Source organism: Onthophagus taurus, chromosome 6 (genome assembly GCF_036711975.1).
Source record: "Onthophagus taurus isolate NC chromosome 6, IU_Otau_3.0, whole genome shotgun sequence".
Taxonomy (NCBI): Eukaryota; Metazoa; Arthropoda; class Insecta; order Coleoptera; family Scarabaeidae; genus Onthophagus; species Onthophagus taurus.
This window is the reverse complement of record NC_091971.1, coordinates 5,390,077-5,414,348: the sequence shown is the minus strand read 5'-3', so window position 1 is coordinate 5,414,348 and position 24,272 is coordinate 5,390,077. Positions and strand designations below refer to the sequence as shown.

General features: G+C 30.6%; 7 protein-coding genes and 1 long non-coding RNA gene across 12 annotated transcripts; 4 read left to right on the top strand and 4 right to left on the bottom strand.

Annotated features, from left to right (window-relative positions):
- Window positions 1-152: 152 nt before the first annotated feature.
- LOC111427872 (uncharacterized protein F13E6.1) lies at window positions 153-5,325 on the bottom strand. Of its 4 annotated transcripts, none has more exons than XM_023063222.2 (5): window positions 4,530-5,325; window positions 3,838-4,096; window positions 3,609-3,668; window positions 845-974; window positions 153-703 (listed from the first exon to the last, which is right to left on the bottom strand). In XM_023063222.2, the coding sequence occupies exons 1-5, from the start codon at window positions 4,930-4,932 to the stop codon at window positions 566-568; spliced, it is 990 nt and encodes a 329-aa protein (XP_022918990.1). In that variant the 5' UTR covers window positions 4,933-5,325; the 3' UTR covers window positions 153-565. The 4 variants fall into 4 exon arrangements, with proteins under 4 accessions (XP_022918990.1, XP_022918991.1, XP_022918992.1 ...); XM_023063223.2 differs by having other exon boundaries at window positions 153-691; XM_023063224.2 differs by lacking the exon at window positions 3,609-3,668.
- Window positions 5,326-5,694: 369 nt separating this feature from the next.
- On the top strand, window positions 5,695-6,385 carry LOC111427974 (mitochondrial ribosomal protein S26). Its single transcript, XM_023063357.2, has one exon. The coding sequence runs from the start codon at window positions 5,728-5,730 to the stop codon at window positions 6,346-6,348; it is 621 nt and encodes a 206-aa protein (XP_022919125.2). The 5' UTR covers window positions 5,695-5,727; the 3' UTR covers window positions 6,349-6,385.
- Window positions 6,369-7,018, bottom strand: LOC111427975 (uncharacterized). The gene is made up of 2 exons (XM_023063358.2): window positions 6,756-7,018; window positions 6,369-6,702 (listed from the first exon to the last, which is right to left on the bottom strand). The coding sequence occupies exons 1-2, from the start codon at window positions 6,940-6,942 to the stop codon at window positions 6,389-6,391; spliced, it is 501 nt and encodes a 166-aa protein (XP_022919126.1). The 5' UTR covers window positions 6,943-7,018; the 3' UTR covers window positions 6,369-6,388.
- Window positions 7,019-7,253: 235 nt separating this feature from the next.
- LOC111427767 (endonuclease/exonuclease/phosphatase family domain-containing protein 1-like) lies at window positions 7,254-14,151 on the bottom strand. The gene is made up of 4 exons (XM_023063064.2): window positions 13,531-14,151; window positions 13,046-13,473; window positions 7,958-8,133; window positions 7,254-7,899 (listed from the first exon to the last, which is right to left on the bottom strand). Exons 1-4 carry the CDS (start codon window positions 14,065-14,067, stop codon window positions 7,400-7,402), a joined length of 1,641 nt encoding a protein of 546 aa, XP_022918832.2. The 5' UTR covers window positions 14,068-14,151; the 3' UTR covers window positions 7,254-7,399.
- A 76-nt stretch (window positions 14,152-14,227) lies between these two features.
- Window positions 14,228-21,535, top strand: LOC111427838 (protocadherin Fat 4-like Cad96Ca). Of its 2 annotated transcripts, none has more exons than XM_023063180.2 (6): window positions 14,228-14,342; window positions 18,672-18,754; window positions 18,957-20,194; window positions 20,248-20,705; window positions 21,059-21,326; window positions 21,386-21,535. In XM_023063180.2, the coding sequence occupies exons 2-6, from the start codon at window positions 18,682-18,684 to the stop codon at window positions 21,470-21,472; spliced, it is 2,124 nt and encodes a 707-aa protein (XP_022918948.2). In that variant the 5' UTR covers window positions 14,228-14,342; window positions 18,672-18,681; the 3' UTR covers window positions 21,473-21,535. The 2 variants fall into 2 exon arrangements, with proteins under 2 accessions (XP_022918948.2, XP_022918947.2); XM_023063179.2 differs by lacking the exon at window positions 14,228-14,342 and adding an exon at window positions 15,765-16,166.
- On the top strand, window positions 14,813-15,478 carry LOC111427841 (NADH-quinone oxidoreductase subunit B 2-like). The gene has a single exon (XM_023063182.2). It carries the CDS (start codon window positions 14,820-14,822, stop codon window positions 15,423-15,425), a length of 606 nt encoding a protein of 201 aa, XP_022918950.2. The 5' UTR covers window positions 14,813-14,819; the 3' UTR covers window positions 15,426-15,478.
- Window positions 21,348-23,871, bottom strand: LOC139429914 (uncharacterized). The gene is made up of 2 exons (XR_011640509.1): window positions 22,801-23,871; window positions 21,348-22,709 (listed from the first exon to the last, which is right to left on the bottom strand). It is a non-coding gene; the product is annotated as an uncharacterized lncRNA (long non-coding RNA).
- Window positions 21,709-24,236, top strand: LOC111427839 (uncharacterized). Its single transcript, XM_023063181.2, has 3 exons — window positions 21,709-22,405; window positions 22,464-22,655; window positions 23,867-24,236. Exons 1-3 carry the CDS (start codon window positions 21,940-21,942, stop codon window positions 24,160-24,162), a joined length of 954 nt encoding a protein of 317 aa, XP_022918949.2. The 5' UTR covers window positions 21,709-21,939; the 3' UTR covers window positions 24,163-24,236.
- The last annotated feature ends 36 nt before the right edge of the window (window positions 24,237-24,272 follow it).

The following is a 24,272-nucleotide window of genomic DNA, read 5'->3' as shown; positions in this document are numbered from 1 at the left end:
CTATTCTTAAATGGATAAGGACTTGGAAAAAATCTGGAACAATAAATTTAATATTAAATTAAGTAAAAAGGAATATTTGCATAAATCAAAGGATATAAAGAATATTATAAATCAGTGTTTATCAATTTAGTAAATTAATAACACTTTTAAGCTAACCAAGAAAAATATTTATTCATTAGCATTTTATAAAATACCATTATAATATTCGTATTACTAAACAATAATAATTAAGTAAACAATACAACCGCTTTTATTTTTAAACAGAAATCCAAAAAGAAAATAATCTGCTAAACCCATTTACGTCTTCTTCCTTTCCAACCCAACACAGTTGAAACAAACACAATCGCTTTCTTCAATCTCTACATATATTTTTTAGAAACTTATTCATCATTTTATTATTATTTTTATGTTAATTAGTACCTCCTTTATTATTATTATTATTTTTTTAAATCCCAGCATCGATTTACTAAACATTAAGAAAGAATATACGGAATTTAGGGGTGTATTTTGAAGCGTACAAGGCATCTGTGGCCGAAAGGGGCGGATTTCTTGGCTTTTTGATTCCTTACGCAATCGGCTTCTCTTCGTGAATAGTTGGACTCGTCGCAACTGAACTCGATCGAGAACGCAAATTATCATCATCTAAACTCTGTTGAGATCCCGAACGAGACACTGTAGTTCCCACTTTCGTCTGCAAATAAAACTAAAATGATGGAAGGAAGTTAATGGGGGAACAAAAACTACCAAATATAAACCATTAGTAACGACGACGATAATTAATTAATCTAAATTTATTTTTTGTGTTAAATTAGTTAAAGGAAGACGATTTAAATTAATTTATTACCTTTACGTTTTCATATGCTGAACCAACTTTTTCTTCAAAAGATTTAAATGATTCTGAATGCCTCATTTGACCTATTTTATTGGTAATGTTCCCGGTAATACCTCCGATTAGCGACGTTGTTTTTTGATATCTAGAAAATAAATAATGTGAAGTTTTTCAAATCAAAATAAAAAATTTTATACGTTTAAAGAAACCGTAGTAACTGCTTTATCGCCGTAAATTAACATTGAAAATACTCCAAACAACATAAGCAGACACATTAATGAGATAAATGAGAACAAATACATACAACATGACATTTAAGACAGATACAAAAAAAAGTATCAAACATAATGTTAACCTATCAAACCGTTATTGATATACAGAGTCGCTGATATGTATGGAAACGGTTATTTCATAAAGTAAGATAACTAATAGAAAATATACAGTCAAAAAGTTATGAAGAAACAAAATTATGTTTTCTTTAATGGAACACTCTGTATATTATTCCATATTTAGGTTCATCTCAAAATTCTAAACAAAATTCATGTAATAGGTAAATGGGTTTTCATTCATATTGGTATATTATATGTGTTTCAAAAAACCTAAACTTAACTGTTTTCGAGATATTGAACTTTGAAAATCACTCTTATAAATTACATAGAAATATTTTAATCAATATTTTCATAATTCATCAAGTTACCTTTGAAATTTTCTCATCTCCATAGCAACGCAGTGACATAACACATGTCAAAAATACAAAAATAGTTTTAATAATTTGCGCCTAAAGGTAAATTTCGTCACTAATTAGATATATTCGTAAATTTTTAAAAGCTCGATGTTTGAAAAACGATTAAGTTTAAGTCTAAGATGTGCTACATGAATTTTGTTTAGAATTTCGACATGAACTGAAATATGGAATAATATACAGAGTGTTTCATTTTCGTCATAACTTTTCAACTGACCCTGTATATTTAATTTGTCTTTATAGACAACCTAAGCCTTGACGTCACAGAGATGGGCGGAGCTTATACTGACTCCAAACAATTTCGTTGCTAACCACAGTTGCTAAGATAAATCGCCAAAAAAATTTTTTTTGAAATGTCATCACTTAGTTTATTTTATTTTAACACTAATGGAAAATTGCATATGGTGATTTACCGTTAGCAACGAAAATGTTCGGAGTCAGTATAAGCTTCGCCCATCTCTGTGACGTCAACGCTTAGGTTGTCTATTGCTTGGAGTCAGTATAAGCTCCGCCCACCTCTGTGACGTCAGACTTAGGCAGTCTATTGTAATAGATTTTTTGTAATTCGCGACAGTAATGAAAGCTATAACAGCACTCAAACGGGTGCTGTAATGAGACTCCTTAGAGCATCCGATGCTGTAATGAGATTTTAGTAACATTTTATGGAACCAGTTCAAGTTGGTAACATTGGGTCATTAATTTTTCTAGTTGTCAATGTGACAATGTTTGTCTATGGATGTTTAAACGCGTTCTTAGCATCGAATACAAGGTCCACAATGATGAGGACATTGAACTCTGAGCAATTTCTCTTATTTTGAGAGGCGTACATGAAACATTTTTGTCAGGTGAATACATTTTGTATTTTGACAGTTTCTAATTGTCAATTCAAATTTCTAATTTCAAGTGTTACGGTGTTACCAACTGCGACGTACCTGTTTCCCTACATTGTCAAAATTTATTTTATTTTTGAGAAAAAAAAGGATAAAAACGCGAATTACAAAAAATAGCATAAAAACACGTTCCATAAGACTTAAAGCACTCATTCATTAAAAAACTTGTTTTTTAATATACTATTAAGGAACACTAAAACTTTGGAAACTCTTACTTTAAGAGATAACTGATTGTTTCCATACATATCAGCGACCCTGTATACAATTCTAATAAATATAAATATTTGTGCAATGTGGTATATACAAAACACTAAACCTAGTACTAGAAACATTCGAGTTTAGCCATGCATCTCTTAAGATGGCTAAACCCAAATGATTCTAGTTCAAGATTGAGTTGTTCTGCAAATATCTGAGTGTATAATGCAAATGGGTTAAGATATATGGATTTAATACAAAAAAGAAAATAATAAAATTCAGTTTAGAGTAAGTCTAAATATTAAAATAAACACATTTATAGAAAAAATTCATTTTTGTAATTCGCTACGGTAATGGAAGCTATAACAGTACTCAAACGGGTGCTGTAATGAGACTCCTTACAGCATCCGATGCTGTAATGAGATTTTAGTAACATATTATGGAACCAGTTCAAGTTGGTGACATTGGGTCATTAATTTGTCTAGTTGTCAATGTGACAATTTTTGTCTATGGATGTTTAAACACGTTCTTAGCATCGAATACAAAGTCCACAATGATGAGGACATTGACTCTGAGCAATTTCTCTTATTTTGGGAGGTGTACATCAAACATTTTTTTCAGGTGAATATATTTTGTGTTTTGACAGTTTCTAATTGTCAATTCAAAGTTTCTATTTTCAAGTGTTCCGGTGTTACCAACTGCTACATACCTATTTCCCTACATTGCCAAAATTTACTTTATTTTTGTTAAAAAAAAGTATAAAAACGCGAATTACAAAAAATAGCATAAAAAACACGTTTCATAAGACTTAAAGCACTCATTCATTAAAAAACTCGTGGCTTCGCCACTCGTTTTTCAACTTGAATTCGGGCATTTCAAGCGTGTCTTACGAAACTTGTTTTTTAATATACTATTACATCATCCAGATGTCACATTTGAATTATTTACTTACATTGGAGCATCAGTTACAGCTTTTGTGACTTGACCAACCTTAGTCTCAACAGTTTGGTAACTAGAGGAAACAAACAAAAAGCTAAGAACTCAAAAATTACTAAACAAAAATGTTCAACAACTAATTTTAATTAATTATAATTTCCTAATAAAGCGAAACATTTAAGATTAAAAACTTTTATAACCATGCTTCGAAAAAGGCGAATAAAAAATAACCGTCTTATACTTACACATTGCTTTCTTTGACATTTTTAATACCCTGATTAACATCTTCGGTGAGTTCTTTCCAAACTGTGATGCCTAAATTGCGTTTCAATTCGGCGCTACGTTTCATTTTCATCGATAAAACAGTGCGTAACGTTGCGATATCGTCTTCTATTACAGCCAATTCCGTTCTCCATTCCTCTTCTTGTTTTAATTTTTCTTCGGGTGTTAAATGGGAAAGATCTGCTGGAGGTAAAGATCCATCTCCCATTGCCATAGCTTCTTCTGCAACAATAAAAATACTACTAATATAGGAATTAATGTTGGATGATTCAATTAAATCAATTTTTCATTAATAAATATTTAATTAATACACTTTGATCATAAAGCTGGAAGTATTTATTCATTACTACTTTTTATTATTTATATCCATTAATGTTAATTTAATTCTAATGTCCACATTTTTTTGTTGCTATAATTTAAAGCATTTTAAGATGTTTTTATTACAACTACTTTTGATTAATTTTTTTCAATTTCAATAAAAGCCATCATAAAGCTTTTTATAAATATAACTATAAAATTTATCTTTTAACCTTGTTTATTAAAAAAAATCAAATTTTTTTCAATTAATTGGATGTTTAAGATTTTAGAAAGCTAACTAATACTCTATTTAAAAAAAATTGGAGCATAACATTTAAAAAAAAATACAAATGCTTACCATTCCCATTACTAATATCTAAATACCTCCTAAAGTTGCTATCTTTAGGTAATTTAACTAGATAAGGTTTTGATAGATCACAGTAAGTTACACGAACTTGCTTTTGTATCCGTTTTCTTCTGAAAAACGCTCGAATAACAGCGTTAGCTCGTTTAACATTAAAAAATTCAGCTTCAACATTTAAAAAGTCATCACCAGCACCGTTATGTAAACTATTACATGGTAATTCATCAAAATCTAATTGGCGCAAATCGAACAGCTCCAATTCGTTGTCTAATTCGGTTTCTTCGTCTAAATCGTCCTCGAGAAATTCGTCTAAACTAGGAGTACTTGTTGCAACTTGAGGATTAAAATATGGATCTTCGAAATAACCAGGAGAATGCTCCTCTTCGTCGGTACTCATTGTTTTTTGTTCTTAATCACAGTTTTATCACATGGTTCATTGTTCGCGATTCAATACGTACTAAATTAAAAATCGTATAAAAAAAGCTGTCTGATCCGCTACCTGAGAATGATTAAAGGAGGACTTTCTCTTCCTTTCGAAAATAGGCAACGTGTAAAGCATAAAAAATATACAAAAAACAACAAAGAAATTGTTTAACAAAAATATAGACACGTCACAAGTAGGTTTAATAACCTTTTTATTTAAATCATTAAAATTGTTGTAATTGTTAAGAAATGTTAATGCGGAACGCAATTAATCGATTTACATGGTAAAATAACGATAACGGGTGTGATTAAAAAAGGCGTATGGCTAGGATTTATAAAAATATAAAGAAGAATCGATCGTACAAACTATTCTTACCAGCAGTTGGACTAATGCTGTTCATTGTTATTCAATAACTTTTCAAGTTCAATTCTAAAGCTGTCGATACAAATGAAACAAAACTTGAGATTTATTTCACTTTTGACATATAACTTTGACACAACCGGCTATGAAATGTCAATTTAAAGCGACACCTACATATTTTATTGAAATATATATTACATAGATGTCGCTTCACAACTACTTTTAATTATTTAAATGAATTTAATAATAAGATAAAAGAATTTAACATCTAATTATACTGTTTTAATAAATAATTAATTATTGCAATCATATAATAAAAAAAGTTGTTTAAAAATTAAAAAATTTATTTAATTAAAGTTATATTACATCAATAGATGTCGCTTTAAAAGTGAGGTTATAACAACTAAAATGTTTCATTTATCAAAAATTATACCAAAAATATCTTTAATAGAACATTCTGTATCTTTGCAAATCGTAAGATATAAAAGAAAACCTATAGGGGCCCCTAAAGCAAAAAGTAAATTATATAAAGTTCCGGAAAAACCACAACTTCCCAAGGATGAACTCGAAGAATTAAGACGAATAAATAACAATTATAAAAATCACATGAAATCAATAAAAAGATTTTTGGTAGCAAACTACGCTAGTAAGGAAAAACTAGATGATACAGATCATAAAAATAAAGTGGCTTACGAAGACTATGAAATTTGTGCTAAGATAAATGACGAATGGAATGCAAAGGTTGGCGTTGAACGAGAAAAATTCTTTGAGGGTCTTTTAAATAAAAATATTGAAATAGCGAAAAAGAAATTGGAATTTCAACAATTTAAGAAGGTTTTGGATTTAGAGGAGGCGGAGAAAATTGTGAGAGTAGTTAAAGAGGAAGCGAAAGGGTTTATTACCGCTGAAAATATTGATGAGGCTATTGAAAAGGCTTTGTCTAATCCTGTTGATCATAATTTTTCAATTGATTTAGAAGGAAATCGGTTTTACGGTAGAGAAAGTGTACCTGAAATGATTAAAAAATGATTTAAAAAATAATTACAAAATAAAAATTAAAACAATTCTTTTATTTTTTAACTCTAGATGTAAAAATATTAGTAGTCTTCTTAGCAAGTTCAATTTCAGCTTTTAATCGTTGCTTTTTGGCCGCCTTTTCATAAGCTAATCTCTCATGGAGATGAGTCCATTTAAACCCAGATAAATATTTTATGTTCCACATGCAATCGTAAAGTTTTGATTTCTTCCGTGTACTCACTTGGGAATTATTTAAAAGTTGAGCTACTTTTTTCGCCACAGATTTTCGTTCAAACTCAACCCAACCTTCAACAAACTTTTTTGCTGTTTTTCGTTTCTTTGACTTTTTTTCATTTGGAATAGATTCTAAAATTATTAATTTAGAACTATATTTGTTACTTTTTATTGCATCAACATACCTTTATCAGCTAATTCTAAATAAACTCTTCCTATTTTACCCAGTTCCCCAAACGTTTCTCGTATTTTGGTTACATTATAATAAGGGGGAATACTCGATAAATAAATGATACCACGTTTTGGTTTTTTAATAATTTTCTTTGTACTTGTGGATGGTTCTTGTAAATTTTCTTCAGTTGATGTGGTCATTATGATAAAAAATAGTTTTTTGGAAATATAGCGAACATAACCTCACTTTGTCACATGAACTTCAAATGGATAATTGCGCCATCTATTAGTATTTAAATAAGAATTTTATGCAAAATTTGATCAAATTGAAATAGAAAATAAATAAAAATGAAACGAATAAATCTTTTATTTTTGTACTATTAATTAATAATAATAAAATATTTAAAATGTCAGATGAACCTCAAATGGATAATTGCGCCATCTATTAGTATTTAATTTGATGCAAAATTTGACAAATTGAAATAAATAAATAAGGAAATAAATAAAAAGGAAACGAATAAATCTTTTATTTTTGTACTATTAATTAATAATAATAATAATAAAATATTTAAAATGTCAAAAAATCTTTCACATATTTCATATCACATTCCACGATTGTCTCTGTTAAAATAAATTAATGAAATCAAAGAATAAAAAATCACAATTGATCCCCGTTAACATCTTCTCGTTTACTTTCTTTGACATAAAATTCAACCCACAATGGGCAATGTGGAGAAACAGGCCCTCCCCAGCTCCATCCATTTGGAATTGCTAAATGGGTGAGTCCTTGTCGGACGACGCCCCATAATCCGGTTAAATGAATTTTTGAGCCGCTATTAACGAACATGTTATCGGAATATTTATGTTTAAAATTGGAATAGGTTGTGTTGGCGTGTAGGGGTAAAATCGATTCTAATCGTGTCAAATTCGAGGTGAGATTAGTAAATTGCAACTTGCTGAAGTCGCCCAATAAAAGGAAACAATCGTCGTCGGTTATAATTTCTTCGAGTTTTGGGTTTATGTGTTCTATGGGGAAATTTTCTGGTAATTGCACGTTTAGGACGGTAAAATCGAGCGTATTTATGGTAAATTGAACTAAGGTGCTTTGGTAATTTTCGATTGTTGCATCTTTAATTATTTCTAAACTTACACCTATACCTAAAAAAAGAATTAAAAGATTAATTTATAATAATAAATTTTTATTTTAAGTACTTACCGCCACTATTAATATCATATAAAATAGCTGTTTGTTGTCTTTGCATACAAACGTTCCATTCGCAACTATTTTGTTTAAATTCAGCAACCCTGCGGAGTTTGGGATTATTTAATTCGTTACAAATTATTTGTAAGGCTTCTATATCCTCGACTTCTTGAAAACAGATTATTGACCAACTAAAAAAAAATTTAATAGTATTAACACTTAAAGCAAAGCTTGTAACCTTCAAATTATACTAAAAAAGAGTAATAATAGCCAATTGAAGGCCTATTTAAACGAATAACTACGTGAGAAAAATAAATCAACGATTTTAACGAGCTGAATTAGTTAAAATTGTTGGGAAAAAAACTTTAAAATAGTTTTAAATTTGGGATAAGTTTTTTTCTAAAAAATTATTAAAGTATGACACGCAGTGTTGCCACCCGAACAAAGTGCGTCTTCAGACGCACGGCTAAATCCGAATATTTCTAGTTCTAAGTTTAGTGTTAGTTCTAGTTTTAGTTTAATAAAAATATACAACAATCTAACTCTGTATAACGATAAAAACTAGAACCGTGCGTTTCTTCCTCTTATTGAGGTTGGAATAATGTTGGCAATAATGATTTTGTTGACAGCACCTCGAAATAATTCAGCTGTGGTTTTCCCAGAATCTCGTATTCTTCTTCTCTTCTCTTTTTCCTTTTATTTTCCCTTGTATTACAGAGAATATCAGAGATATCAACATCTCATGACATGTTCCAGGTATTCTTTGTGGCACTTCCCGGTTCATCATGTGAGATAATTGTAATAATGAAAATTGATTTTCGTGTTCAAGGATTGTTTTTTTTTATTTTTTAGTCAAATGTCCAATTTAAACATTTTCCTAATGTGGTAGCACTGGTGACACGTGTACAATTTATTGTATACAATTGAAATCAATTTGGTTTTAAAAATAGCTGGTTACTAAACGATATTTTTTATCTCCGATAATGTTATCGTGTAATAAAAAAAAAACGGAAAACTGCATTTCGAGAGACGGAAAAGCTACAAAATCCGTTTGTCAACAAACCCGATTAGATAGTGTAATCCTCACACTTTACAAAGAATGAATAACTTCCATTTTATTGTTTAATTAACACGAATTAATGATTAACAATTAGTTAATTTTGAAAGATGATACGTAAAGATTAGATAAACGTTTTCCCAAAAGTAATTTGATTTGATTAATGTTATCATAGATTTTTTTATTAAATTCCAGTTAATTTTTTTGTCAATAACAGAATGGAAAATAACAAAGAATCTGCGTTGTAATTTGACTGCGTTAAATAAATCATCAAACAACGTTTTTGACGCTGTTCTAACAATAAAGAATTTTAAATTGCCCACTTGAAAGAAAATAGAATAAAAAACAATGCAATTTGGATTGATCCGTAAATAGAATTCATAGAAAACCCAATACAGAAAGTAGGTTAGAGTACTTATATGATTGTTGTGTAAGTTTTTGTCCAAGTTAGTTTTATCGATTAACCAAGACACGACAATAATTTGAATAAAAAATTAAAGCAAACGATCGATACTTTAAATGATTAAAACATTCGTTTATAAAAGAAATGGTAATAATAATTTTATTAAGTATTTATTTAAAGATAAGATAAATAAAGTTGAAATAATTGTACTAAAAAAAAACGATATGTGTGACAAATTATACAGTACTTGGCAGTTGAAAGTAAACGGAAAATGAATCATGCGGCTGTTAAAAACTATGTTAAATCAATATTGTTTATAAATAAATTAAATGGATGTTTTATAGAAAATGAATTTGATGCCAGACAATTTCGCGGTGTGTGCCAAAAATTCTTTTTTTAGATTTTGTTACACCTGGATGAAATCAAATTCATTCTTTGAATTAATTCTGTGTTTTAATAATACTTTTGTCGCATAAAAACATTCGCATAAATCAACGAGATAACAAAAACGATTTAAAAAGTAAAAAATACTTTTCAACAAATAACATATTCAAAAGTAATTTTTTAATATTTCGTTTTACGATTAAGTTACTCGTCGATTCTTAAAATAAAATTGATTTCAAATGACATAACTTTATTTTATTACGATTTAATGTAAGCTTCATCATTCCATACAAAGTCCACATAAAAAATTGGACCCCAGTCAAAGTATTAACAATTCAAAATGCCAAAAAATAATAATATTTTTAACTTACCCATTTTCTAATATAGTTCTACAAATAACCTTTTTAACACTAAGTAACACATAGTTTAGAACTTCCATGCAATGTGGAGTTTTTTTAGGGAATGACCACCCCTACATTTTTAAATAGAGTTTTACTTTATGTTAAAGGTAATGAAAAAAGAAACACAACCCTATAAACGAAAACCAGATATCTTAATTGTTTCAAAAATGATGAGGGGTTGACTACCAAATGGGAAAATTAAATGTTTTCAACGATTTTTATAACAAATGTTGAAATTGTTGACCTTTTTCGGTCTGGCAATGACCCAAACGCTCATAAATGGAATTTTGAACCATCTGGAGCATATCCCTAGTGATATTGGTGGTTTCTTTAAAAAATAATTTATTGATTCTAGTTTTGTTGCATACACTCTACTTTTCAGAAACCCCCAAAAGAAAAAATCGAATGGTGTTAGATCAGGAGATCGTGGTGGACTCAATTTCACCTTTTCTACCAATCCAACGGTTTGGAAAGGTACGGTTTAAAAAGTCTCGGACTGCGCGACTCAAATGTGGAGGAGCACCATCTTCTTGGAACCACTTATTGTCAATATCATTAGCGCATATGGCACGTACACTTGGAACCACTTGATTTTTTAACAGTTGCAGATATCCGTCTCCGTACAAATTTCCATGAACACAAAATGGACCAATTACATTTTCTCCAATAATACCAGCCCATACATTAATTTTCTGCGATCTCTGAGTATGATCTTCTTTTATTAAACGTGGATTTTCGTCACTACAATAACGACAATAGGGCCGTTAAGATCAATCGATTGAAAAGACCCTCTTTCAAAAAATCGATCGTTCGAAAATTGTTTAATTTTTGCAATAATTAATGTAAAAGTTTAAAATTCCCCACCCCCGACTCCAGATGACGTTTTAAGTAAGAAGAAAGAAATCACAGACTGATAATGTTTCTTTTGTGAGGGGTTTTCTTCTAGCGCATAAGATTCGTAGCATTGTCTCCCTCCAGGAATTTTATTGATTTTTATACGCTCAAATCTGAGTGACGTACTTTGGAGTTCGCACCCTGTAGTTTCAATCTTTATTATTTTTTTTTTGGAAAAACTAAGCCTCAGAATTAAAAATTAAAAAAGATAGGATCAATCAATTTTAAAAAACTTTCGAATAAGCCAATAAAAAAAATACTTAAAGACCCTATTGTGCCTATTAACCTTACTATTCAAGTAGAAAGTAGCCTCATCAGAGAAAACAACATTCAAAAGAAAATTTCTGTCAAGATCACATTGTTCACAGAATTCCAACCTTTTTTTGAAGTCACCTTCGTTAAATTCCTGAACTAGGTGAACTTACAGGGAAAATAGTTATTTCTTCTTTCTCTTCTGAAGGTTCTTCAATAAAAGACAGTAATATTTCTTCCGTTTTTTCCTGAGTTGATGCAGATTTCGGTCGGAAGATCTTTTACAGTTCCCTCTTCTTGAAATCTTCGAACAGGGCTTTCGACTGTTGATTTAGAAATCTGTGGTCGTTGATGAAAAAAATCAATAAAGACATGTCGCACTTCATCGTAAGATTTTGTTCTATCCCCAAAGCTACGAGTCATTAAAAGACTGATTCTTTCTTTTTCGGTCAATTTTTGCGCCATTTTTGGAGTTAATAAATCTCATTTCATCATTCGTGGCTCAACAGAAAACCTCATAATTCTTGAAAGAATAGATACCAGGTTTTGGTTTATGGGGTTGGGTTGGGTTGAATAGATATTGGGTTTTGGTTTATGAGGTTATTTCTTTTTTCATTACCTTTAAAGAAAGATAAAACTCGACAGGGGTTGCTATTTAAAAATATAGGAGTGGTCATCCCCTAAAAAAAAACTCCATATTGCATGGAAGTTCTAAACTATCTAAGAATATAGTTTTTATGAGCTCTTAGTGATACCCAAATTTGCAAATTTTATTTTTTCACTTATTCAAAACTTATAGCTCCGTCCCGGGAGTTTTGGGAAGCCTTGTATATGGGCACGGGAACCGTGTTTAACGTATTCAACGTGTTAAGACCCGAATGATTCTAGTTCTAGATGTTAGTTCTAGTTTTACATTAGCACTATCACTAGAACTAACACAAGACCTAGAACTAGAATTATTCGGGTTTAGCCGTCTTGAGAGACGTGCGGTCTAGTATTAATTCTAGTATTCGTTTAATAAAAATATACAACAATTTAATGCTGAATAACAACTAGAGAGCACAAAAACGATTTAAAAAGTAAAAAATACTTTTCAACAAATAACATTTTAAAATAATAAATTTTTTTATTTGAAGTACTCCTTTTTACCATTAAATTCAAGGTAATTATAGTTAATTTTTTTTGTATAATACCTGTCAAATTGTTGTATAGTTGGCAAAATTAACAGGGAGTTTTGTTTTATCATGTTTTGAAATAGATATGTCACAATGACGTTTGAGTTTTGGTTATTCAAAAAGAAAAGGTGCATAAAAAATCTTGTGGGGTGTTTATTTACCTAAAAAAGGTGTTTTGTTCTATTTAATTACTTTGTAGCACGCTTTTACAATAAATATGTACTTTGTTAAAATCGTATTCAAAAATTTATTAGTATTTTAACCTCAACTATTTAGTTACTGAAAATGCTACTAAAAATCAGGAAAACAACATAAATTTTATAACGGTCCTAGATAATACCAACAGAAACCCTAAAAAATTTATATTGACAAGGATTATAGAAAAAAAACCAACATATATGATTGATTCTTAAAATAAAATTGATTTCAAATAAAAGCTACATCATTCAATACAAAGTCCACATAAAAAAATTGGACCCCAGTCAAACTATTAATAATTCAAAACGCCACAAAAAAAAAATAATATTTTTAACTTACCCATTTTCTAATATAGTTCTACAAATAACTTCTTTAACACCTAAATTTTGTGCCTTTTCTACACAAAATTCGTGTAAATTCCATGTGGCTACACGAAAAACATCTTGGTTGTTCCTTGAATATTTGTATTCTTCAAAAATCGTAGGGCGGGGACTGTACGTTGATAAAAGATCAAAAATATCATTTATTGATGAATTTAAGAGTCCATTCGACATGTTAAATTTAATCGGTGCGCTACTCGATTTTCGGTGTTTATTTGGGGGAATCGTTCCATTTAAAATAGTCCCATTTGGGATGTTTCCATTAACACCGTTTGTAATAATTTCGCTTGTACTTTTCGAGGGGGTTAATGAGTCGATTGTTAAATAGTGTCTCATGTTGCTTAATCTTAAGAAATCTATACTTTTTACTTTTATTAAATCATCTACCTAAAAAAATAATTAATTAAATATGTAATTAAAATGATTTAAATATAATAGGAGTACTTTTTTAAATGGTCCTTTTTTATATCGATAATGTACAATATTCGCAGCCATTTCTTGGGACATTCCAGGTACACATTGTAATTCAAAAACGCTAGCGTTATTTATATCAATAATCCTTTTATTATAACCTCTTGGAGTTAACCGATTTTCCGCACTTAAACTATCATAACTTTGAGCTCTCGAAGACTCACAACTATTATTTATGTTATTTAATTTAACACAAACTTCCGATTTAATATTTTCAAACTTTTCAGCTCCAATCCCTCTCACTAAAGCTAAATCTTCCACTTTTCTAAACCTCCCAATTGCTCTTCTATACTCGACGATATTTTTTGCTATTTCCCTATTAATTCCCGGAAGGGTCATTAATTCCTCCTCCGTGGCCAGATTAATATTAAGCTGGTCCAATTTTTGATCATCACCGAGAAGCACGAACGTATGACTTATTGGGGCTTTTTGCGAAGAAGATCTTTTTAGAAATGGAGACCTTAGCGAACGTTTTCGTGGGTGTTTTGGTAAACTCGATGTGTGCCCCATAATATATGAAATCACCACTAAAACAGAACATACAGAAAACACTAACAGAAACACCGACCTCAGACAAACGGGATTTGAAACTGAAATTTTATACGAAAGTGAGGAGGACTCGAGAGTCTCTGGTTGACCCTGAATAATCGTTTTTTTGTAGAGGGGGAAATTTATTATTATCTGTGTGTGTATGAGTGAGTTTTGATATGATCTTTGGATTTTGGACGATGTTAATTAGTTTATTGTGAATGGATTTAATTGTTTTAAAAAAGTGGAATATTTTGGTGGGTTATTTATAGGTTATGTATTTTTTTTACTTTTAGTGCAAACAATTTTAATTACAAAGCAATAATTAAATGTAAAATTATTAATAATAAGATTTAGCTTATATTAAACGAAGAAATCGCCAAAAAAATAAAAATTAAATGAGTTTTTAAAAATTTTTAACTTTTACGCTCAGAGACATCTAACGACAGTAGATGAAACTAATCAAATTTATTGTTAACACTTTATGCATAATAATGCAACAAAAAGTGTTACAAAAATAAATTCTATCAACAAAAAGAAAATGTAAATGAATTTTTAATGAGGAGGAAAAAATATTATTTGGAGAAATAATGAAATTTTTATTTTTTAAACGCCATCTATTGGCAATAGATTAAACTAATCTTAATTTAAGAATCACTTAATTTGACATTAAAAATTTATTTAAATAATTTATAAATGTCATAAGAAAATAAATAAATAATTGTCAATCAAACATGAATACCTTCAAATCAAATCTCTTAAAAATAACCCCACAAAAACTCTTCCAAATCAAAAATTTAACCCTCACTCATCAAAAGCAAGCGAAAAAAGTTAAATACAAACCATATTCCCCATTCCAAGGAAAATATAGTCCTGTAGAATGGGTTATTGTACGTCTTGATGATTTAGTAAATTGGGGTCGAAAAAGTTCTCTTTGGCCATGTACTTTTGGTTTGGCTTGTTGTGCTGTTGAAATGATGCATATCGCAGCTCCTCGATACGATATGGATCGTTTTGGTGTGGTTTTTAGGGCTTCCCCGCGTCAAACGGAAGTGATAATCGTCGCTGGAACGGTTACGAATAAAATGGCACCTGCTGTACGGAAAGTTTACGATCAAATGCCTGACCCAAAATGGGTAATTTCAATGGGAAGTTGTTCTAATCATGGGGGATATTATCATTATTCTTATGCGGTTCTTAGAGGAGTTGATAGGATAATTCCGGTTGATTTTTACGTCCCTGGGTGTCCTCCAACTCCAGAAGCTTTGATGTACACCATTTTGTTGCTACAAAAAAAAGTTAAAAGGATGAGATTTATACAATTGTGGTATAGAAAATAATTTTTATTTTGTTGTTTTAACTTTCTATGAATATAATTTTAAAAATAATCAGCATGGTTTAGAAAGAGTGTATTAATCATCTAAGTAAGTGTAGAATGAGATCGAAAAATGTCGAATTGAACAATCTCGGGTGAAAGTTTCAATTTCTTCGTTGAATGTGTAAAGTGCAAGTTTTGGATTTTTTATTTCCTTTTATCATCAAAATGAGGTTTCCAATTTCTCTTAGTAATTTCTCCCTAATACATTTTTTTTTATTGCATGGATTTGAAGTGTAACGCCGGACGACGACGACAGAAAAGAAGGGTCTTCCTCCTCATTCGTTGCCGCTGTTACGGCCACGGTGAGTGCACACACAAAACAGGTGGAAACGTTAACTTGAGTCTTCATTTCCACTCGAACTCTTCAAAGCCAAAGAAGTAAAAGCCACAACACCCAAAAACGCATTAATTTCAAGTGTTTTTCTTTAAAAATTCTTAAACAAATTTTTGTAACAAATTTAAATGTTTGATGTTAAAATTGTAAACAGATATCGCGTGTTTTGAAATCGTTCGTTAGTGTCCGGCGGATCGATAAGGGTCTTCCTTTGGATTTAATACTTTTATTATTTTTTTTAACGGGACGATGAACCTTTATGAAACACTTTGGTGAATAAAATGAAATTTGAGTAGTGAGGAAGTGATCGCATCCGTGAAGTAATTCGCTCCAGTTACTGGGGTAACCTGTATACTGGACGACGACGTGGTAAGTTAACCGAATCAAAGACGATTTGGAAACTTTAAAAAAATGTTATTATATTCATAAAAAGCTACAAACATTGATTTTTATCGTTATATAATTTTATCCTTGTCATTAAATAAAAAGAGGCAGAGTTTGAAACAATGGCGAAATTGATGTTTATCTTAATCTTAAGCACTTGTTTTGCAACAAACATTAATAAGTGTATTTGTAGAAATTTCCCTAAAGTGAGTGAATCCATAAAATTTTTAATGATATCACAAGATTGACTCGAAAATTTTTTTCAAAAATATGTAACTTTCTTATTCCATTGCCAAAAATGAGTTATGGTGTTAAATCATGCGCGGGAAATGATTCTTAAGATAATAAGACTTCGCACAATGTAGTAACTCCAATGGTTTTCATTTTATTGCATTTTTTAGCTCTTCTCGTTAACTTTTCCAAAACTAAGCATTTTAGAATGAATTTTTTTTGCATTTTCAGACACTTATACATTTTTGGTACAATTTCTCGCCTTAAATAACAGATTTTTGAATACTTTTTTACATTTTGATATTATCTGAGAATTTTTGATTCTAGCGGTAACTTTCTTATTCCATTGCCAAAGATGAGTTATGTTGTTAAATCATGCACGGGAGGTAATTCTTAAGATAATAAGACTTAGAACAACGTAGTAACTCCAATTGTTTCCATTTTATTGCATTTTTTAGTTCTTCTCGTTAACTTTTCCAAAACTAAGCATTTTAGAATAAAATTGTTTTGCATTTTTAGACACTTATACATTTTTGGTACAATTTCTCGCTTTAAATAACAGATTTTTGAATACTTTTTTACATTTTGATATTATCTGAGAATTTTTGATTCTAGCGGTAACTTTCTTATTCCATTGCCAAAGATGAGTTATGTTGTTAAATCATGCACGGGAGGTAATTCTTAAAATAATAAGACATAGGACAATTTAGTAACTCCAATGGTTTCCATTTTATTGCATTTTTTAGTTCTTCTCGTTTACTTTTCCAAAACTAAGCTTTTTAGAATGAATTTTTTTTGCATTTTTAGACACTTATACATTTTTGGTATAAATTCTCGCCTTAAATAACAGATTTTTGAATACTTTTTAACATTTTGGTATTACCTGAGAGTTTTTGACTCTACCGGTAACTTTCCTATTCCATTGCCAAAGATGAATTATGTTATTAAATCATGCGCGAGAGGTAATTCTTAAAATAATAAGACATAGGACAATTTAGTAACTCCAATGGTTTCCATTTTATTGCATTTTTTAATTCTTCTCGTTAACTTTTCCACAACTAAGCATTTTAGAATGAAATTTTTTTACATTTTTATACATTTTTGGTACAATTTCTCGCCGTAAATAACAGATTTTTGACATTTTGATATTACCTGAGAGTTTTTGACTCTACCAGTAACTTTCCTATTCCATTGCCAAAGATGAGTTATGTTGTTAAATCATGCACGGGAGGTAATTCTTAAAATAATAAGACTTAGGACAACGTAGTAGCTCCCATGGTTTCCATTTTATTGCATTTTTAGTTCTCCTCGTTTACTTTTCCAAACCAAAATTTTTTAGAAGGAAACTTTTTGACACCTACATACATTTTTGGTACAATTTCGCACCCTAAATAATGAATTTTAAATACTTTTTGACATTTTGATATTACTTGACAGTTTATGGCACTTTTTGACTCTGCAATCATTATAAAACTTAAAAAATAACTTAATTATTACCATTTTCTCCGTTATCCTTGGCTCGGATAAATCTTAGATTGTCTAAGTCGTTAATGAGCCGATAAATTACCTTTATCTTGACCCATTTGATCATAAACTATGACTCTACAAAGAAAAGAAAAAATTCTATTACAATTATTACACCCACCATGATTCTTTAATCAGTTCTTTTATCAATAAATTAATTTTTATTAATAATTATTGCATAATATTTCTTTAAACATTTCCTTTATAAGATGATAACGATCAAAATTTCATAACAAATTATTTCTAAACGAAAGAAAAATCGTTTTCTTTAAATCTAAAATATTAATAAAGCTAAATTAATCTTGTTAATTAAAGAACATAATAATTAGAGAAAGAAAATTACTTTCTCATTAATGCATTTCCCACAAAGCACTTTTATAACTTAATTAAAAGCGTTATAAATAAGATGGAGAAAGTTATGATAAACAAAGAGATCTCATATTAAAGCGTGAAATTTAAAATCGATCGGAACTAAGCAAACAAAGTTTACAATCGGCTCAAACCAATTATAGCGTTTTTTCTTCGGTATAAAGCGCATCTGGTATCTGTTTGGTTTCATTCCACTTAACAGACCATGGCGAAATTAAAGAGAAAATTGAGAAGTTACAGCAATTTGATGAATCGGTGTTATTTGATGGGAAAACGAAAATTTAATTGAATAAGGAAGGAAATACAAAAGTAGAGCAAGAATAAATTAGTCTAAATTTATTGTGGTTTTATTCTTTTTTGTTATAGATGTTTCAATATGATGACCACACATTTTATCTTTGGATTTCTCCTTACATTTTTTTTAATTATTCATCCGAGTAATAATCAAGGTAAGTACATCAACTTTTTGACCTTCACCAAGATATATTTACACAAAATTCTGACACCATAAAGTCAAAGGTTGTCGTTCTCAAAACGGATGATGTTCGAAGTCCGTGCTTCCGCCCATTTTCATTCTTTACCTTACCTTCTTTTACCCTTTTACAGGTAAGGTCACTCTCCTTTTAATCGCTCGATGTTATTTATTTGCAGGAATAACAGACAATCGTTGTTACCTTGAAAACGGCGCATCATCCGAAAAATTTACCTTACCAGAAGACTCTTTGGTCGGATCACAAATTAGGTCTGTTCACGTTCACGGAGATCCTCGTCCGAGTCTTGAAGGCGGAAACATCCAACTTTACATTCAAGAACAAGATGGCCCTATTTCGATAATACCAAATTCGAAAAATTTAACTTTAAAGAGTCGCTTAGATAAAGAAGGGGTTGATGGGCCTTCATCCATTTTTATCAATTTAATCTGCGAGCGATTACACACGTTAGATCCAGTTTTTGTAATTCCAGTTAATATTCGTGTCACTGACGTAAACGATAATTTCCCTAAATTCGTTAACGCCCCTTACGAACTTAACATCTCCGAAGTAACCGTTGTTGGAACAAGAGTTCTTCAAGGAGTTTTTGCAACGGACGATGATCAACACGGTCCGTTTTCAAGTATACGATACAGCATCATTCCGAGCACTTACAGCGATTATTTTGACTTTATAAACGAATTAGAAGGAACGTTAGTTTTAAAACAATCGTTGGATTTCGAAAAATTAAAAAAATTTACCGTTAGAATCAAAGCTGAAGATCACGGTCAACCACCAAAAAGCGCCGAAACAACTTTAACAGTTAACGTAATCGACGCTGATGATCAAAACCCAAAGTTTTTAGATGAACGATATTTTGCGCATCTTCAAGATTCCGCGTTAAAAGATCAAGTTTTAAATATAAAACCGTCCCAATTAAAAGCGATTGATCAAGATGTTGGAATTAACGCCCCGATTTCGTTTACATTTAACGGAATCGGTGGCGATTACAACCTTTTTAAAATCCATTCAGAAAGTGGAATCGTTTCGTTAAAACGCAATTTAAACGGAAGCGATCTTATTCATCCTTCTACTCTAGTTATAAAAGCTGTTCAAAAAGATAACAGCGATCGGTACGCTTTAACAACTTTAACCGTTTCTAGATTGACACCGAAAGGACTTAAGTTTTTAAAACGAACATTTTTTGTTAAAATTTCTGAAACTTTACCGATTGGATCGTTGATAGCAACTTTTATAAATAACCAACCGGGGAAAACATTAAAGTATTACGTTTCCGAACAAGAATTATTGCAAGTTTTTTCTTTAAACGGACGCGGAGAATTGAGTTTGAAGAAGAAATTGGATTATGAAACTAGAAATGAGTATGTCTTTAAGATTTTTGCTACAGATATGATTTCGGTGAGTAAATATTAGATGAATATATTGTGAGTTGTGAAATTAACACTTTTTAGAACGATACCTTCTCGGTGAACATAACCGTTGATGATGTTAACGAATGGGAACCAAGATTTCGTTACAACCACTACGAATTCTTCGTTTCTGGCGACCAAACCGACTTAATCGGGCGAATAGAAGCAGCGGATGGAGATAAAAACGACGCCTTATCTTTCACTTTAATCGGAATTAATTCCTCTATATTCACCATTAATCCCACGGGAGAATTAAAATTAAAAACGATCGGAAACCATTTTGGAATTGCTAGTTTAACCGTTATTGTTACTGATAGCGGAATTCCACCGAAAAAAGCAACCGTTCCAGTCACAGTACATTTTCCATCACCTCCTGATTCGGGGGAGATATTATTAGAAGAAAAAAATAATGGGGGACATTTAATCTTAGCTGGTTTAGGAGGAATATTATTAATTTTGGCTTTTATCGTTATACTTCTTGCTGCTTATATTTGTAGAGCGTAAGTAAAAAATCTTTGAATATACTTCATCATATATTGTCCTTGAATTAATTTATATCCATTGTGAAAGATTAAAAAGGGGATCTCAAATTTTAAAAAATATTATGTTTTATTGTATTTGGACACTTTTAGACGTCATTTAGACATTATTTAGACACATTTGGCCTCAGTTGGATACTTTTGGATATCATTTGAACACATTTAGACACTTTTGAACATCATTTGAACACATTTAGACACTGTGATATTCTTCTATCTTCCATTGCCAGTCTCTTTTCAGCGTCTATGCTCATTGCCCAGTCTCTTTATCTCTTTCTAATGTCTATTGATTAACATTTTCTTTTTATGTAAAGTAAAAGAAGATCATCTCGAGAACAACTACCATCTTTATCGATAGAAAAATCACCAAGTTCTAGTTCTACTTCATCTGGAAAAGTAAGCAATCCAATGTTTGGGGATAGAATGAGATCACCAACGGCTACGGCAATGGGGGGAATTCCAAATGAATTGTCGAAATCGCGAATACCAAGTCCGAAAGTGCATCCGGCGCCGCAACCTCCTTCTTGGCCCGGTTCTTCGCTCGCAAATAGAGTTAAAAAGTTAAGCTGGGGTGATGATAAGGTTGCTTTTTTTATTTTACGAAAAAAAATCGATATTTAATAATAATTTTATGGTTTCAGACGGATTCTGATAGCACCGATAACCTGAATAACATCGATGCTATACCGAAGATAACCGAAAATACAAATTTGACGGTATATTTTTAGGTGTATGTTAATTTATATGATTAAATTTTTGTATATAATTTTAAATAAATAATCTTGTAAACGAAAAAATATTTCAATTAATTTATTATTTACCCCAAAATAAACAAAAAGGGTTTCATAACTTGGAATACCCAAACTTTCTTATTATGATAAGTGTGTTAAGAGGTCAACAACTCTCATCCGGATGTAGTGACAGTAAAATGACGAAGAAATGCTTCATGAACAACCGAAATTTCAATTACATCTAAGAAAATGTGTTAACACTTTCTATAAACGATCTAATCATCCATAAAAACGAAATAAAATTTAAAAAAAATAACCAAATAACGTTAAGAATATAAAAAAAAAGTACCCGCACTCAGAATTAAAGAAGAGAGAGTTGAAAATGTTTAGTTGCTTTCGGTTTAGTTCGATTCGAATCTTCGCCAAGTGATCATCGTTTTTATTTTTAATTTTTAACTTTAAAAATGTTTTTAATTTTCGTTTTAATTTCCACAATCCTCCCTCAAATATGTATAACATCGAACGACACAAATGAAATTGTTAACCAAGACGGTATTTGGGGTCCGATTTTAGAAGATTTAGCAACAAAACCGATTAGTTATAGGGAAAAAAGGGTTATGAGGATAATCCCGGTTGGAAACGCTTTCGTGCCATCAACACTAACCGATAGAATCTCGGATGGTTCTCCTTCAATTACCATTCAAGATGACAAAGAAAGTAAAATTTCACCCGGGAAAGTTTTAAGTGGAAGTAATCATCCGACTAAATTAAAACCTACTTCAAATTCTGGACGACAAGTTTCCGAAACCGATCTCTATTTACTCGGTGCCATCGAAAAACTTGTTTTTAGAATGGATTTTATGGAGAAACGATTAAGAAAACTTGAACAAATGTTGTATTATGTGATGGCGGGGAGCAGAATTGATAAAGGTGATTTCGAAATCATGTATTTTGCATTTTTTTTATTTAATTTTTTTTTTTTTTGTAGAACCATGTTTAGAAAATTATACAAGAGTTGGTAGTAGTTGTTATCTATTTCATGCAAACGCTGGGAGGGAAATGGATTGGAAAGCAGCTAGTTCTTATTGCAAAAAACATGGAAGTACATTAGCTGAAATGGAAACTATTGAGGAGAATCAAGATATTGTTGGATTTATTCAATCTACGCCCAATCTAAGAGGTAATAATAATTCCTCCACTTATTAGGAGTAATAACACCCCCCATCAAAATATTCTAGAAAATAAAAAACGTAAAAAAATTAAGTTGGAATGTAGCATTTCCAGTGCAGACGCTTCATGATGTCCATGATCGTCCAGAACATTACTTGCTGACGTTCTGGATGGTCCATCTGCTTCAAATTTGTCTCTAATGCGAGCAATGATCCGTCGCGTTGGTGGCGGTTTTACGAATTCCCTTCTGAATCGTCTTTGCATTTCAATGACATTTTCGGTGTTCCAATAACATTTCAGGACAAACTCCTCTCTTCCAAACTAAGTTCATTTCCTGCCATGCTGTGATTAATTAATTACACCTACAATACAAAAAAGGCAGCATGGTAATGACAGTTAAAGTGTGAGTACATTTTTTTGAGACACCTGTATTCATGAAAAAAAAGAAAAAAGCAATTCAAAATCAAAAAATACAGTTAACTATACAATAAGTACTGTTAAATATCTTCCCTCTGCTGCTGAAATAACAGATATCTAACCTCCTTTTTAAAAGAGCACTCATTTGCGTCAGTCCTTGTTTAAATACAGTTTAAAAAGATTAATTGAACCGAATTTTTTGGTACAAATAGGGAGGACATTTGTATAAAATAATGTGACAAAACATACATAGTGTGCTAGATACATCTTTGGGCCATATTTAGCCAGCCAGACCACTGTAAAATGTGAGATATAAGTTATAACTAAACTAGATATAACCTCATTGTCAATCTTGTTTGTTTTAATTTTATTCTTTGATTTTATTGCTCTGATTGATATAAATCTATTTGCAATTTCTTTCCATCTCATTCCTGTTAAATATTTACACAGATTTAACTCTTCCTCTATTTTTTTAAAAGATATAAATCATGTTCTTCTTAATTTGGATCTTCAACTACAACAGGCTTAGTATGGGAAAAGGTTTAATTATTACTGAAGTTGATAGTTATTAGGTATTGTATATGTTAATATTAATTTATACCTAACTGGTGTTAAAAGGTAAGGGATGATGCCTAAAAGTTTAAATATTGCTTTAACAAGTGAGGTTATGTTTTGTAATTAAACTGTCACTTTAAAAATCAAGTCTTTACCACAAATATTTATTAATTTCAGACTTATCTCTCCGTCACAATAACTAACAATTAATCTTGTGAGGTTGAGATTGACATATTATTTTGTTTAAAGGTAAAGATTTTTGGACTGGAGGTTTAAATCCGGGTTTATTATGGATATGGAGTAACAGTGCTCGACCAGTTTCAACAGCAACCTCTGGCAATAAAAAGAATCCGTCAGCACAAGAAATTATTGGTGATGGAAGGTGTTTGCGTCTCGCTTATGACACGGCATTGAGATCTTATAATTATAAAGGATCAGATTGTTCTATTCGATATGGATTTATTTGCGAGGTAATAGATAATACCGGAAGTAACGAAATAAGTAGGATCGGAAGGAGCAAAAACATCCTTTTAGATGAACTGTAAAGATTTATTCTTAAAGATAATCAACAATTTGTAATTTAACAATTTAATTAAATAAAGATAACTTTAATGATTAATTCGTAATCCTCCCAATAGATGCCGCCACTAACTAT

Bases quoted from the DNA above. Each gene is read 5' to 3' on its own strand.
- LOC111427839 (XM_023063181.2), top strand. From the start codon at position 21,940: ATGTTTTTAATTTTCGTTTTAATTTCCACAATCCTCCCTCAAATATGT. The intron at 22,406-22,463 runs GTGATTTCGAAA...TTTTTTTTGTAG, and splicing joins GGGGAGCAGAATTGATAAAG to AACCATGTTTAGAAAATTAT. The intron at 22,656-23,866 runs GTAATAATAATT...TTTTGTTTAAAG, and splicing joins ATCTACGCCCAATCTAAGAG to GTAAAGATTTTTGGACTGGA.
- LOC111427872 (XM_023063222.2), bottom strand. From the start codon at position 4,932: ATGAGTACCGACGAAGAGGAGCATTCTCCTGGTTATTTCGAAGATCCA. The intron at 3,669-3,837 runs GTAAGTATAAGA...TGTTTCCTCTAG, and splicing joins AATGTCAAAGAAAGCAATGT to TTACCAAACTGTTGAGACTA. The intron at 975-3,608 runs GTAAGTAAATAA...TTTATTTTCTAG, and splicing joins GCTGTAACTGATGCTCCAAT to ATATCAAAAAACAACGTCGC.
- LOC111427767 (XM_023063064.2), bottom strand. From the start codon at position 14,067: ATGGGGCACACATCGAGTTTACCAAAACACCCACGAAAACGTTCGCTA. The intron at 13,474-13,530 runs GTACTCCTATTA...TTATTTTTTTAG, and splicing joins AAAAAGGACCATTTAAAAAA to GTAGATGATTTAATAAAAGT. The intron at 7,900-7,957 runs GTAAGTACTTAA...TTCTTTTTTTAG, and splicing joins ATATGATATTAATAGTGGCG to GTATAGGTGTAAGTTTAGAA.
- LOC111427975 (XM_023063358.2), bottom strand. From the start codon at position 6,942: ATGACCACATCAACTGAAGAAAATTTACAAGAACCATCCACAAGTACA. The intron at 6,703-6,755 runs GTATGTTGATGC...TAATAATTTTAG, and splicing joins TTTAGAATTAGCTGATAAAG to AATCTATTCCAAATGAAAAA.
- LOC111427838 (XM_023063180.2), top strand. From the start codon at position 18,682: ATGATGACCACACATTTTATCTTTGGATTTCTCCTTACATTTTTTTTA. The intron at 18,755-18,956 runs GTAAGTACATCA...ATTTATTTGCAG, and splicing joins TCATCCGAGTAATAATCAAG to GAATAACAGACAATCGTTGT. The intron at 20,706-21,058 runs GTAAGTAAAAAA...TTTTATGTAAAG, and splicing joins GCTGCTTATATTTGTAGAGC to TAAAAGAAGATCATCTCGAG.
- LOC111427841 (XM_023063182.2), top strand. From the start codon at position 14,820: ATGAATACCTTCAAATCAAATCTCTTAAAAATAACCCCACAAAAACTC.
- LOC111427974 (XM_023063357.2), top strand. From the start codon at position 5,728: ATGTTTCATTTATCAAAAATTATACCAAAAATATCTTTAATAGAACAT.